Here is a 15,867-nt window from a genome sequence, read left to right as displayed (position 1 = left end):
AGATTTTTTTATTATTAGAAACATTAATATAGAAATTTTTATACAAGATATTATTTGAATAAAATCATATACTTATTAAATGTAATTTTGATTTCCGCCTCACACCACATGAAAAAAAGAACGGCTATGGACATTTTTAAATGCTATTAAGAACGCTAATTTGTGTGTTTAAATGTCGCACCAATATTTTGTAAAAATTGTTTACTTACTCAAATGAAAAGGAGGAAAGTGTGACATTATATTATTTAAAAACATCTACATATATGTGATATAAGGTAAAATACTTAATTTGACAATAATAAGTGCATTTACATTATTACATCATCATTAATTAAAATACATGACAAACATTGATAAAAGTAGAAAAAACACTTAATCCTTAGACTATAACTCAGGTACCCAAACTATTTATAAGCAATATATAGTTCTTCCTCCTTCTACTATCCACGAGCTTGTCCACCTCTATTCACAAAGAGAGATTCGATAATATCTTGAGAATAATAAATGATAGATTATGCATTCAATTACCAAATCATAATGACTAAACATGTGTTTAATGCAATATTGAAACTCTTTAGCTATTCAAGAAAATTGAGAATGATGAAAAAAAATTGAAGTATTTAATGTTACCTGTATTTCAGTTTCGTCTCAATTTGGATACAAACACAGCAATCTTGACGTAGAACCAATCTCCAACAACATCGAACAAGTTGAAGAATGCAATTCTCCATGATTTCTTCAGTATGAATGAACCAATAACTCCCCAAAATCCAAAGATAAAACCAAAGCCCATTGATATGCCAACTTCTTGCATAAATGAGAAGTTGTGGCCATCTTTCTCATTCTTGTTTTTAGTGAGGAATGGCCTCAAGCTATCTTCTGGGCACTTTGGCATTGGGTCGCCACAAAGTCCATCATTCCAGGCATAAGACGAAGCATTGAAGCTTTGAAGTTGAGTACTTGTTGGAATTTTTCCGGACAAATTGTTGTTGGATAAATCAAGAACACCGAGAGAGTATATTTCTGCCAAACTCGTGGGTATCTTGCCAGAGAGTTGGTTATGCGATAGATCAAGCGAATCTAGCATATTCAGTTTACCAATATCTGGGATTATATATCCTGTCAAACTATTTTTTGATAGGTTCAAGGATTTTAATCCCCTCATATCGGAAAATGATTGGGGAATGCCCCCTGTTAATCCATTGCTTGAAAAATCAATGAGTTTCAGAAGCTCGAGATTATCCCAATATTTGGATTCCTGACCTTTCCATAGAAATGTGGAATATCCATTGAGCTTATTTTCATTGAAATTAGCATAAAACAATAATTCAGGACTTGGGGCAGTCTTCTTATTAGCCAAGACAATAAAATTGTTAAAGCAATCAGGTATTGTCGAATGCAGATTGTTTATCGACAAATCCAGAACTTGAATATCCGTGAGATTGCATATTTGGGGAGGAATACTACCATGCAATCTATTTCCACGAAGGTTTAGAAATTGCATATTATACAAATGGCCAATCCAAGTGGGGATCTCTCCTGTTAACTTGTTGCCTCCAACATCAATAAATATCAATCTTTGGCAAAGTCTCAAACTGTAAGGCAACTCACCAGATAAATTATTACCATGCATCAGCAGTGCAGCGAGGTATTGTAAAGTGCCCAGAGAGTCTGGAATTTCACCCGAAAATTTGTTGTTAGCCAAATTGAGGGAGTATAAGTTTGGCATTTTTTCCCAACAGTTGGGAACCTCTCCTTCCAACTGATTATCTGACAGGTTAAGGAAATCAAGCTGATTGTGGTGAGTTTTGCAAATAGATGAAATTGAACCCGAGAACATATTTCCACTCAAGTAAATGTGACCAACATTGGGATGAAGTATTGGTATAGAACCCGAGAATTGATTGTTACTCAGATCCATATACGTGAGGGAGGTCGAAGAGAGATTTGGAATTGTACCACTTAATTGATTATCTTAGAGATATAAGAATCTTAAAGAAGATATATTCCATAACCACCTCGGAACTTCACCTGTTATATTGGCATTACTGAGCTCAAGGGTATCCAAATTCCTCTGAGTTTGAATCCATTTTGGAAAATATGGTCCCACATTTAACCCGCCTAAATACACATAACTCAACTGAAAAGGAGGGTTCCAATCAGAAGCAGTATTCCATGTCAATCTATTGGAGTCTAAAATAAGTGACTTTAACTTATGAAGCTTGATGAAGTGGGATTCAGAGACTAAACCTTCCAAAGAATTAGAAGAAAGATCTAGAACTTCAAGGTTGGAGAGTTGGCCAATACTTAGAGGAATGGAGCCTGTAAAGCTATTTCCCTGAAGAGATAGTTCCGTCAATGAAGAAAATGCTTGCAGGTCTGGGATTGATCCACCGATGTTACAATTATTCAACCACAATTCACTTAGGGACCGGAGACTTTGGATCTGGTGTAACCAATTGGTATGATTTAAGTCTATGAAACTCAGATCAAGATAAGTCAACAAAGAGAGATTAGAAAGCCAATCGAGATTCTCACTCTTCAAAGGATTCATGGAGAGATCAAGAGAACGCAAGTTGGTAAGGTTGCCTAACCGAGGAGGAAGGGTTCCAGAAAAGTTTGAACTCATAAGAAATAGGTATTGTAATTGTTTCATGGAACCAATGAATTCTGGGATTTGAATGCCTCCAATCATTACCACTGCCTCCAAAATCATTAATGCCTCCAACTGAGGTCAAGTGAGTGTAGGTTGGTAAGGTTCCCTAACTGAGGAGGAATGCTCCCAGAAAAGTTACACCTACTAAGATACAAATCTCGTAGTTGATTCATGGAACCAATGAATTTTGGAATTGGAATGCCTCCAAAATCAATATCACTCAGGTCAAGATGATTTAAATGATGCAAGTCAAGCAGTGAAGAACGAACCTCACCTTGCAATCCACCAACATTCATTAAGTTTGATGGAGATGACATGGCGAGTGGTGTTGCTGCACTCAACGCCATGCCATTTGCAACATTCTTCGCTTCCCCACGACGAGAGATAGCCATACTTCATCGATGAGGCCATTCTTGAAGCTTAGAAGAGCTTCCCTCTCCCTCTCTATGCATCTCACTTCTGCATCTCCAGAAACAAACACACAAAAAAGAACAACAAGAGAAAATTTGATTGATCTTATTTTGAAAGAAATCATACTCTCTTTCATTGATATTATGTGTGTGATGTGTATTTGTGTGATACTACATTGTCCAAAGCGTAACGGTTTAAATAGGTAAAGATCGAATGAAACAAATCCTATAATGAAATTTAAATTGCGTACACGTGGAAAAAGCTAAACTAAGAAAGTAACGCATGACTAAGTTATAATCGCAAATATAAATTTTCCTTGAAGATAATAAAAGTTATGATAACAGAGAATTATTGGTGACTGTTTAAAATGACAAGAATTTCCCACATATAAAAAAATCAACGTAAGAATTGCGTCGAAAATCAATGAAAAAATGACAAAAAAAAAGTAAAGCGACGGTTGACTGACTTGACTCAATTATGATCACTAAAAATCAATAAAAGAAATTTAAAGATAATTCGAGATGATTATAAACTTAGACATTTGTCATCAATTAAATGGAGACGAATGTAATTTTACATATTGTACATGATTTTCTCATAACTGAATTTACTATAACTGAATTTTTCAGGGATAAAAAATCGAGATGCAATTACTTGGCAAAAGAAAGTGTCCTGAAATTATTGATAAATTAATCTAATTTTTTGATTTTTAAGGACAATTTTGATTTGCGTCCTTTAATTTTAGTTGGGACACCAATAATAAGGATATTTTTTTAAAAGCGGTGGTGGTATATTTAAAATCATAAATTAGCATCCATAAATGCATTGAAAAACATCTCTAACGAGTTTTTTTTTTATATATTTTTTTAGTCGAATGATAGCTCTTGATGATAATATACATAGATAATCTCATCTATAATGAAATGAAAGGTTTTTACCAATTAAGTGCGCTTCATATCCTTGTGAAAGTGAATTGTTTTTTTTTTTTTAAAAAAAAAATTTAGAATTAATAGTTGAAAACAATATACTAACACTTATCCGAGTTTACAATTTTCATGAGATTCTTATAAAATTACAAGATTGACATGATTTGACCAAACTTTATGATTTTTTGACAGGATCTTTCAGTTAATAATTTTAGTATCATGTTCAGTTCCATATTTTCAAGACATGCAATTTATTTCCACGAAGGTATTATCCAAGAGAGTAAAATTATTGAAGCAATCAGGTAGTCTTCTTATTAGCCAAGAGAGTAAAATTATTGAAGCAATCAGGTATTATCCAAGACAAGTTGTTTATCGATATATCCAAAACTTGAATATTAGTAAGATGGCATATCCGGGGAGGAATACTACCATGCAATTTATTTCCACGAAGGTTTAGAAACTGCATGTTATACATCTGGCCTATCCAAGTAGGGATTTCTCCTATCAACTTGTTCCCTCCAACATCAATCAACTTCAATTGTAACGTTTGATTGCATGAAATTTGATTGCTATTCTTTTATCAAAAATAATATTCATGTATGGAAGCTTAGAAGTGTATTTGTTGGATACTCCATTGAATTTGTTATAATTGTAACGTTTAAATAGGGAATACATAATGATACATTTCCTAAAGTATAATCCAACATGTTTAGACGACTTGGAAGTCAACTGAAAAGACAAAATAAAAAAATGACGCGTAAGTTATACCATTCGTTCAAAAATATAAACTTTAAAAGGGCCGCGAGTTTTGATGAACAAAGGGTAAAGTAAGTAAGAGAGGATAAAGAATAAATAGTGTAAATAGTATTAATAGATAGTGGGGGTCTATATTATTAATTGTAAATTGTGTTTAGTTAGATTAATTTAGAAGTGTATAATTTTACAGGACGAACTAAAAGAAAAAAATTTAATCAATGAAAAAAAATACAAAACTGAAAAGCGATGGTTGACTAAATTATAACTACCCAAAATTACAAAATTAATTGAATGATAATTCGTGATGCTACATGGATATTTACTCATCAATGGAATGAAGAATTTACTATATGTTGCCGTTGGCGAGTAAGATCAAAATGGTACTCCCTCCGTCTCTGAAAATTCATTACATATTTCCTTTTTCGCTCGTCTTTAAAAATTTGTACTATTTCACTAATTTTTTTTTATTTTTTTAATAAAGTTAAATAATTTTTTAAAACTGAGATTGATTAAAAAAGTGGAACAATTAACAGAGATGGAGTATGATACATTCGACCCTTTTGTCTTTATTGAAATAATTTTGGTAACAATTAGAATCATGCTCGGTACCCATAGTCAAGGGCCTCTAAGGCATACACTAAAGCGACATGGGCCGATTTGGAAGGGCGAAAGCCCATCATAACTGGCTTTTTCTATTATTCCATGGAGCGAAGACTTTTTCTGTGAAACTATTTTACTTACATATTTCGTTTGTCCCAGAAGAGTATTCCTTTCACCCTACGAAAAAATAGATTGAATTTACTTTTTACTATCGAATAGAAATAGTCTGATATTCATTTATGAAAATCTTTTCCTTTTCTCTATTTCTTTATCATTTATGGACCCATCATCTCTCCTACAATAGTTCAACTGTTTTTTCTCTCTATTCCTTTACTAATTACGCCTTAAAATCCGTGCCAATCTAAAATGATGTATTTCTTACGTAGTTTGCAGTGAATCGACACGCAATAAAGACAAATATGGTCGAATCCAATATGATCTAGTTGAAAAAATCGTGGCGTGCACATTGTTGCTTATTGCAAAGTATTAAGCATCCATTTTTCGAAGAAAAAATCATACAAACCAACACAAAGTTTGCAAATGAAAGCAAACATCATACTACAAAAACAAAGTGGTAGGTACATATACCTATTATTACCTAATTTTCTAATTCATCTCCATTTGGATACAACCACACAAGTCTTGACTTAGAACCAATATCCAACAGGTTGAAGAATAAACCAGCAAATCCCCCAAAATCCAAAAACAAAACCAAAGGCCATTGATAGGCCAAATCGTTGCATAAACGAGAAGTTGATGTCGTTATTCTCATTCATGTCTTCCCCGGGTGCAGTGGCATGTGGCCTCAAGCTATCTTCCGGGCACTTTGGCAGAGGGTCGCCACAGAGTCCATCATTCCCAGCATAAGCCGAAGCATTGAAGCTTTGAAGTTGAGTACTTGCTGGAATTTTCCCGGACAAATTATTATTCGACAAATCAAGAACGCCAAGAGAGTATATTTCTGCCAAACTCGTTGGTATGTTGCCAGAGAGTCGGTTGTGTGATAGATCAAGAGAATTCAGCATCTCCATTTTACCAACATCCGGAATTATAATTCCGGTCAAACTATTTCCTGATAGATTCAAGGAATTTAATCCCCTCATATCGGAAAATGATTTTGGAATGTTGCCGATCAATCTATTGCTTGAGAAATCAATGAGTTTGAGAAGCCCGAGATTTTTCTTGTATTCCAATTGCTGACCTTTCCATTGAAACGATGAATACCCATCCTGCTTATTTTCGTCCATGGTATCGAAATTTGTACCAAAAAGATATAGATCATAATATGTGGTATTCTTACTGGCCAAGACAGTAAAATTGTTGAAGCAATCAGGTATTATCGAATCCAACTCGTTTATCGACAAGTCCAAAACTTGAATTTGAGTAAGATTGCATATCTCGAGGGGAATACTGCCATGCAATTTATTTCCACGGAGGTTTAAAAATTGCAATTTATACATCTGGCCAATCCAAGTGGGGAACTCTCCTGTTAACATGTTCCCTCCAACATCTATCAATCTCAATTCTTGGCAAAGGATCATACTACTGTAAGGAAACTCACCCGATAAATTATTACCATGCAACTGCAGTGCAACAATGTACTCTAATGAGCCCAGAGAGACAGGAATTTCACCAGAAAAACTATTGTTGGCCAAATTGAGGGAGAGCAACGTGGGCATTTTCTCCCAGCAGTCGGGAACCTCTCCTGCCAACTGATTATTTGAAAGGATAAGGACTCTAAGTTTATCATGGCGAGTTTCGCAAATAGATGAAAGTGAACCGGTGAACATATTTCCACCCAAGTAAACACCACGAATATTGGTTGGAAATAATGGTATATGACTTGAGAATTGATTGTTACTAAGATCAATGTGCAAGATGGAGGTGGTTGAGAGATCCGGAACTATACCACTTATTTGATTGTCGGAGAGGTGTAAGTGTTGTAATAGAGAAAGTGTAGTCCACAACCACCTTGGGGCTTCATCTGTTATATTGGCACCATGGACATCAAGGGATGACAAATTCCTCTGTGTTCGGATCCAATTTGGAAAATATGGGCCCACATTGCACCCGGCTAAAGATATAGTTTGCAACTGAAAAGGAGGACTCCAACCAGGGGAAATATTCAACAACAATGGATTGAAGGATAAATCAAGTTTCTTTAACTTATCAAGCTTGAGAAAGTGGGATTCGGAGACTAAACCTTCCAAAGAATTATAGGAAAGGTCTAGAACTTGGAGCTCCGAGAGATGGCCAATACTTAGAGGAATGGAGCCGGTCAAGTTATTCCCGGAAAGGTACAATTCTTTCAATGAAGAAAATGCTCTCAGGTCGGGTATCGATCCATTGAGTTGATTATATTCCAGGTTCAATATTTCTAGTGATTCCAACACAGAAGCAAATATAAATATAGATGTATGACTTAAAGAGTTAAACGAGAGATCAAGTGAGCGTAGGTTGGTAAGGCTCCGAGGAGAAACAGAAAGGCTTGACATTGACAACACTAATGTTACAGAATGCCAAGTGCAATTCATGTAGAAACTGAAGACTTGTGATTTGTTCTAAAAAGTTGGTACGGCTTAAGTCGATGTGACTCAGATCAAGATAAGACAACAAAGAGAGACTTGCAAGCCAATTGGGATTCTCAATCCTCAAAGAGTTATACGAGAGATCAAGTGAGCGTAGGTTGGTAAGTTTTCCTATCTGAGGAGGAACAGTCCCGGAAAAGTTAGAACTCCTAAGACACAAGTGTTGCAACTGTTTCATGGAACCAATGAATTCCGGGATCGGAATGCCTCCAAAATCATTCCAACTGAGGCCAAGAGAGTTTAATTCATGCAACTCAAGCAATGAGGAGGCAATCTTACCTCTCAAACTCACACCATTAAGCTGGAGGCTGATGACGTGGCCGGTGGCGTTGCTGCACTCGACGCCATACCATTTGCAGCATTCGTCGCTTTGCCACGACGAGAGATGGCCATGCTTGTAGATGAGGCCATTCTTGAAGCTTAGAAGAGCCTCTCTCTCCCTCTCTCCGCATCTCACTTCTGAATCTCCCGAACCAAACACACAGAAAAGAACAACAAGAACAAATTTGATTGCAATTCTTTTATCAAAAATCATATTGATATATGGAAGTGAATTATATTTGTGGGATGCTCCAAATGAAACGGTTTAAATAGGTAAAGATAAATTGATACAGTCCTTAAAATAAAATCTAACTTGCTTAGGTGATTTACATACTAGTCAACTTTGAAGGACTGAACAAGAAAATGAAGTAAAAAAATACAAAACAATACGGAAAAAAGAAAAAAAATATTTTCAGATTACCAAAAATATAGCCGTTTTTTTACCCTTTTTTCAAACTTTTTTTATTATTTTATTTAAAATTATCCCTAAATCATTTATAAATACTAACATTCATTACCCATTCTTTACATCAAATTATCTTTCATTCGTACTTCAATTTTTTTTATTATGAATTTAATTATGTAATATTTAATTTATTAGTAATTTGTAATAGTATTTCGAGTATTTTTAATACATTTTAATATTGTGAAAATGTTTTTAGTAACTGAAGTATTTAAATTGAACAATAAAATAGTGGGATCCTTGTGCTCTTGCGGGAAGAGTATGGATGTGGGTGTCGTGCTCTTACGGAAGAGCAAACAGTAAAAAAAGAACAAAAGTGGGTCAAGGCCCACATCCATATTCTTGCCAAAGGGCATGGATGCTGCTCTTCCCAGCTATGCTCTAATTAGCTATGTAGGGAATCAGATCAGTCTTTGTTTGTGGGTTCCATATAAAGAGGAAGAAAATAGCGCTTAAGGCCAAAAACATGAAGAAGGAAAATTGGGCTCACACATGCAATTGTTCTTACCCACTCATCATAATTCATACATATAAATCACTAAAAACACCAATCATGTGATAAAATTAATGGCCGTGTGAATTGTGGGTAGAGTTGGATATAACGCGTTCTGTACGTACATAAATGGGGGCGGACGGAAAAGAAGAGAATTGGGCCAATTTTCTTGAGTTTGGGCCGGTTGACTCAATTATGGTTTGGGCTGGTGTATTAATTCTATGATTGGACTGAAGATTTATTGCTAAAGCTGAACTAGATTAAATAAAGAGAAAGAGGAAGTTGGAGTAGTTTTGTGTTAAAATGACAATCCTTTTTAAAGTGACACCGTGAAACCACTTATACAATAATATTATAAACGCTACACAACAATTTATAGATTGTTGTACAGCGTGTTGGATATTGCTGGCCAAGTGAATCATTGAAGTTATTGGAACTGTATCATGAATTGGATGAAAATCTTATATCTCTCATCTTACATGGAGGTGGTGGCTATTTAGACGGTGCTAGCTCGTCTTATTGGAAGAGTTTTGAACTACTCAAAATACTCGACATGGAAGATTTTGGAGCGAAGACTTTACCAGAAACTATCATCGTACTGACCGAGTTAAGATACTTTACCATGAAAATATTGGAAGAGAATGTCCAATCATAATTTGAAGTTGATATATTTTTTGTTGCGAGTACTTTCTTTTTTTCTTATGCAACTTGCAGTGAATCGACACGCTATAAAGACAAACATGGTCGAATCCAATATGATCTAGTTGAAAAAAATCGGGCACACTATATCTTATTGGAATGTATTCGCCTTAGTATACAAAAAACACAAACATCCATTTTGAAAAGAAAAAACTTTACAAACCTAACACAAAGTCTACAAATGAAAGTAGACATAATGCTACAAAAAACAAAGTGATAAGTACATATACCTAATTCACAACAAAAGAAAATAAATATCCAGATACAACCACAGAAGTCTTGACTTAGGACCAATATCCAGCATGTTGAAGAATAAACCAACAACTCCCCCAAAATCCAAAAACAAAACCAAAGGCCATTGATAGGCCAAATCCTTGCATAAATGAGAAGTCGATGTCGTTATTCTCATTCATGTTTTCCCCGGGTGAAGTGGCGTGTGGCTTCAAGCTATCTTCAGGGCACTTTGGCAGAGGGTCGCCACAGAGTCCATCATTTTCGGCATAAGCCAAAGCATTAAAGCTTTGAAGTTGAGTACTTGCTGGAATTTTCCCGGACAAGTTGTTGTTTGACAAATCAAGAAAGCCAAGAGAGTATATTTCTGCCAAACTCGTTGGTATGTTACCAGAGAGTCGGTTGTGTGATAGATCAAGAGAATTCAACATATCCATTTGACCAATGTCAGGAATTATACTCCCGGTCAAACTATTTCCCGATAGATTCAAGGAATTTAATCCCCTCATGTCAGAAAATGATTTTGGAATGTTGCCGATCAATCTATTGCTTGAAAAATCAATGAGTTTGAGAAGCCCGAGATTTTTCTTGTATTCCAATTGCTGACCTTTCCATTGAAACGATGAATATCCACCCTGCTTATTTTCGTCCATAATATCAAAATTTGTACCAAAAAGATATAGATCATAATATATGATATTCGTACTGGCCAAGGCAGTAAAATTGTTGAAGCAATCAGGTATTATCGAATCCAACTTGTTTATCGACAAGTCCAAAACTTGAATTCTAATAAGATTGCATATCTGGGAAGGAATACTGCCATGCAATTTATTTCCACGGAGGTTTAAAAAAAGCATTTTATACATATGGCCAATCCAAGTGGGGATCTCTCCTGTTAACATATTCCCTCCAACATCAATCAACCTCAATTCTTGGCAAAGGATCATACTGTAAGGCAACTCACCCGATAAATTGTTACCATGCATCTGCAGTGCAACAATGTACCCTAAAGCGCCCAGAGAGGCGGGAATTTCACCCGAAAAAGTATTGTTTGCCAAATTGAGGGAGAGCAAGTTGGGCATTTTCTCCCAGCAGTTCGGAACCTCTCCTGCCAACTGATTATTTGAAAGGGTAAGGGCTCTAAGGTTATCATGGTGAGTTTCGCAAATAGATGAAAGTGAACCATTGAACATATTCCCACCCAAGTAAACACCACTAATATTAGTAGGAAATAATGGTATATGACTTGAGAATTGATTGTTACTAAGATCAATGTGCAAGATGGAGGTGGTTGAGAGATCCGGAACTGTACCACTTATTTGATTGTCGGAGAGATATAAGTGTTGTAATAAAGGAAAGTGTAGTCCACAACCACCTTGGGGCTTCATCTGTTATATTGGCACCATGGACATCAAGGGATGACAAATTCCTCTGTGTTCCGATCCATTTTGGAAAATACGGGCCCACACTGCACCCAGCTAAAGATATAGTTTTCAACTGAAAAGGAGGACTCCAATCAGGGGCAATATCCAACATCAGTTGATTGAAGGATAAATCTAGTGTCTTTAACTTATCAAGGTTGATAAAGTGGGATTCAGAGACTAAACCTTCCAAGGAGTTATAAGAAAGGTCTAGAACTTGAAGCTCCGAGAGCTGGCCAATACTTAGAGGAATGGAGCCGGTCAAGTTATTCCCGGAAAGGTACAATTCTTTCAATGAAGAAAATGCTCTCAGGTCGGGTATTGATCCATTGAGTTGATTATATTCCAGATTCAATATTTCTAGTGACTCCAACACAGAAGCAAATATAAATATAGATGTATGACTTAAAGAGTTAAACGAGAGATCAAGTGAGCGTAGTTTGGTAAGGCTCCGGTGAGAAACAGAATGCTTGACAACACTAATGTTACAGAAGGCCAAGTGCAATTCATGTAGAAACTGAAGACTTGTGACTTGTTCTAACAAATTGGCATGGCTTAAGTCAATGTGACTTAGATCAAGATAAGACAACACTGAGAGACTTGAAAGCCAATCGAGATTCTCAATCCTCAGAGAGTTATACGAGAGATCAAGTGAGCGTAGGTTGGTAAGGTTCCCTATCTGAGGAGGAACATTCCCGGAAAAGTTAGAACTCCTAAGATACAAGTGTTGCAACTGTTTCATGGAACCAATGAATTCCGGGATCGGAATGCCTCCAAAATCATTCCAACTGAGGCCAAGAGAATTCAAATGATGCAACTCAAGCAACGAAGAGCCAATCTTACCTCTCAAATTCACACCATTAAGCTGGAGGCTGATGACATGGCCGGTGGCGTTGCTGCACTCGACACCATACCATTTGCAGCACTCGTTGCTTTGCCACGACGAGAGATGGCCATGCTCGTAGATGAGGCCATTCTTGAAGCTTAGAAGAGCTTCTCTCTCCCTCTCTACGCATCTCACTTCCGAATCTCCCGAAACAAACACACAGAAAAGAACAGCAAGAACAAATTTGATTGCAATTCTTTTATCAAAAATCATATTGATATATGGAAGTGAATTATATTTGTGGGATGCTCCAAATGAAACGGTTTAAATAGGTAAAGAAAAATTTAAAACCTAACATGCTTAGGTGATTTACCTACTAGTCAACTTTGAAGGATGGAACAAGAAATAAAGGAAGATTCTTTGAAGATTTTTCAAAATAAATTAACAGAAAAGATAAAGTAAGAAGTTGAAGAACCTTATGGACCACATATGTAAGTCTTTTATTTCTACATGTTGTATATTATTTTAGGGGTGTGATTTTGATGTTTGATTAAAGAGTATGACTAATCAAATGAAGTTTCTCCAAGTGCAGAAGAATAATTGATATTCAATAATAAAAGCTAGTGCTTGAATATGACTAATCAGCTTCGTTGGTAATCAATCATGTGGTTTGTGGGTTCCAATATGTAGGGATAAAATCTTCTATATATAAATATAAATATTTTTTTCTACGTTAACTAATAGTATATGTTTAATTATATAAAAATGGAATACATATGCCCTATTCACAAAATTGAGCAAAGAAAAAGAAACCAATCCAAATTGAGCAAAGAAAAAAGAAACCAATCCAAATTACAATAACTTATAAATATACATATCCATGAGTTTCTTCATCTTGATTCAACGTTGAAACGCGTAGTTTCACCACTGAGAGAAAATGGGAATGTTATAATTCAAAAAACAACATCTCAATTGCAACAATTAACGTACATATGTATTTAAGCATGAAATGTAATTACAATTACCTTTATTTTAGCTTCGTCTCCATATGGATACAAACACAACAATCTTAACGTAGAGCCAATCTCCAACCGCATCAAAAAAAATTGAAGAATGCAATTCTCCATGATTTCTTCAATATGAATAAACCAACAACTCCCCAAAATCCAAAGATAAAACCAAAGCCCATTGATATACCAACTTCCTCTATAAATGAGAAGTTGTTGCCTTCTTTTTCATTCATGTTTACCCCCGGATTTATGATGACAGTTCAAGAGAATCTAGCATCTCCATTTTACCAATATTAGGAATTATATATTCAGACAAACTATTTCTTGATAGATTCAAGGATTTTAATCCCCTCAAGTGGGCAAATGATTTTGGAATGTTGCCTATCAATCCATTGCTTGAAAAATCAATGAGTTTAAGAAACCCAAGATTTCCCTTGTATTCTAAATCACGACCTTTCCAATGAAAGGATAAATTTCCAAAGTATATCGAACCAAAACAAGGTATATCGAGATTTGAAGCATTCTTACTAGCCAATGTAGTGAAATTGTTGAAGCAACCAGGTATTATCGAAGACAGGTTGTTTAGGGATAAATCCAAAACATGAATATTAGTAAGATGACATATCTCAATAGGAATACTACCATGCAATTTATTTCCACGAAGGATTAGATATTGCATGTTATACAACCGGCCAATCCAAGTCGGGATCTCTCCATTCAAATTGTTCCCTCCAAGATCAATGAATCTCAATTCCTGGCAATGTCTCAAATTGTAAGGCAACTCACCAGATAAATTATTGCCATGCATATGCAGTGAAACGAAGTTTCGTAAATTGCCAAAAGAGGCGGGAATTTCACCCGAAAAAACTGTTGTTAACCAAATGGGGAGTGTGCAAGTTGGGAATATGCTCCTGCAGTTGGGAAGAAATCCTGACAACTGATTATCTGAGATGAGGTGAGTTTTGCAAATAGATGAAATTGAACCACTGACCATATTTCCACTCAAGTAAATACGATCTGCATTGGCAGGAAATAATAGTATGGAACCTGAAAAATGATTGACACTAAGATCCATGAACTCGATGGAGGTGAACGATAGATTCGGAATTGTACCCCATATTTGATTGTCGTAGAGATATAAGTTCTGTAATAAAGAGAACGAATTCCAAAACCACTCTGGGGCTTCATCTGCTATATTGGCACCACTAAGATCAAGAAATGACAAATTCCTTTGAAACCGGATCCATTTCGGAAAATATGGACCCACATTGCACCTAGCTAAGTATAGTGTTTTCAACTGGTAAAGATGGCTCCAATCAAGGGGAATATCGAAGATCAATGAATTGAAGGATAAGTCAAGTGTGTTTAACTTATCATGCTTGATGAAGTGGGATTCTGAGACTAAACCTTCCAAAGAATTATGAGAAAGATCTAGAAGTTGAAGCTTGGCGAGTTGGCCAACACTTACAGGAATGGAACCTGTAAAGTTGTTAGCCGAAAGGTTCAGTTGTGTCAATGAAGAAAATGCTCTCAGGTCTGGCATCGATCCATTGAGTTGATTAGAAGACAAGTTTAGTATTTCGAGTGATTCCAATACAGAACCAAGTATGGAAAGAGATGTAGAAGAAGAAGAGTTAAGAGAAGGCTTGCCAACACTTATGTTACATGATACCAAATGCAATTCATGCAGGAATTGAAGATTTAGGATTTGGTGTAACCAGTTGGTATGACTCAAATTGATTTGACTGAGATCAAGTGAAGACAACAAAGAGAGACTTGAAAGCCAATCAAGATTCTCAGTTTTCAAAGAGTTATACGAGAGATCAAGTGAGCACAGGTTGGTAAGGTGATAGGGTTTAAGTTCCCTATCAAGAGATTTGTAGAGCACACGAAGATTTAACGGAGCAAAAGAGATAATCCCTAGTTGAAGTTCTAGGGTTTTGGAACAAGAATGAGAAAAGAAGTATTTTATTTCTTAATTCTCAATAGAGCAAAATACTATAGAATTCTATTATTTATAGAATTCTAAATCCTAAACCTATCTTGCTAATCAAGCAAGATAATTAAAATAAAAGATTACAGAAGATATGCAAAATAACTAAAGATAAATAACTAAAATAAGAGATATGCTAAAATAAAGAAAGGAATATTGAGGAAGATCTTTAGCGAGATTTGCTAGATCGAGGGCCCTATCAACTCTCCCACCGTTGAAAACCACCTTGCCCTCAAGGTGGAAGGCAAAATAAGAACAACCAAACTCGTATCCTGCCTTCGTAGATTCAATGTAGCAGGAGAAGATCTTTCTTTCCTTCAAAATTTGCAGTACCCGGTCCACATTATGTCTTCAAGACAGCCAATAACAGACACACTTTCCAAAGCATTTCTCCCAATTAGATCACACGTAGGATGTAGATTAAATGAGTTCCAATGGTTGTTCTCAAAGGATTCTCTCGCCATTCGAACTCT

General features: G+C 35.7%; 2 protein-coding genes, 1 long non-coding RNA gene and 1 pseudogene across 3 annotated transcripts; all 4 read right to left on the bottom strand.

Annotated features, from left to right (window-relative positions):
- Positions 1-266: 266 nt before the first annotated feature.
- On the bottom strand, positions 267-846 carry LOC125193793. Its single transcript, XR_007171631.1, has 2 exons — positions 631-846; positions 267-462 (listed from the first exon to the last, which is right to left on the bottom strand). It is a non-coding gene; the product is annotated as an uncharacterized LOC125193793 (long non-coding RNA).
- Positions 847-853: 7 nt separating this feature from the next.
- LOC125195559 lies at positions 854-8,472 on the bottom strand (annotated as a pseudogene).
- A 1,725-nt stretch (positions 8,473-10,197) lies between these two features.
- Positions 10,198-12,664, bottom strand: LOC125195558 (receptor-like protein EIX1). Its single transcript, XM_048093697.1, has 2 exons — positions 11,520-12,664; positions 10,198-11,359 (listed from the first exon to the last, which is right to left on the bottom strand). The coding sequence occupies exons 1-2, from the start codon at positions 12,662-12,664 to the stop codon at positions 10,198-10,200; spliced, it is 2,307 nt and encodes a 768-aa protein (XP_047949654.1).
- Positions 12,665-13,648: 984 nt separating this feature from the next.
- Positions 13,649-14,944, bottom strand: LOC125195557 (receptor-like protein EIX1). Its single transcript, XM_048093696.1, has one exon. It carries the CDS (start codon positions 14,942-14,944, stop codon positions 13,649-13,651), a length of 1,296 nt encoding a protein of 431 aa, XP_047949653.1.
- Positions 14,945-15,867: the final 923 nt, after the last annotated feature.

Source organism: Salvia hispanica, chromosome 6 (assembly GCF_023119035.1).
Source record: "Salvia hispanica cultivar TCC Black 2014 chromosome 6, UniMelb_Shisp_WGS_1.0, whole genome shotgun sequence".
Classification (NCBI taxonomy): domain Eukaryota; kingdom Viridiplantae; phylum Streptophyta; class Magnoliopsida; order Lamiales; family Lamiaceae; genus Salvia; species Salvia hispanica.
Note: the sequence above shows the minus strand (reverse complement) of the source record. Positions and strands in the feature narration are given on the sequence as shown.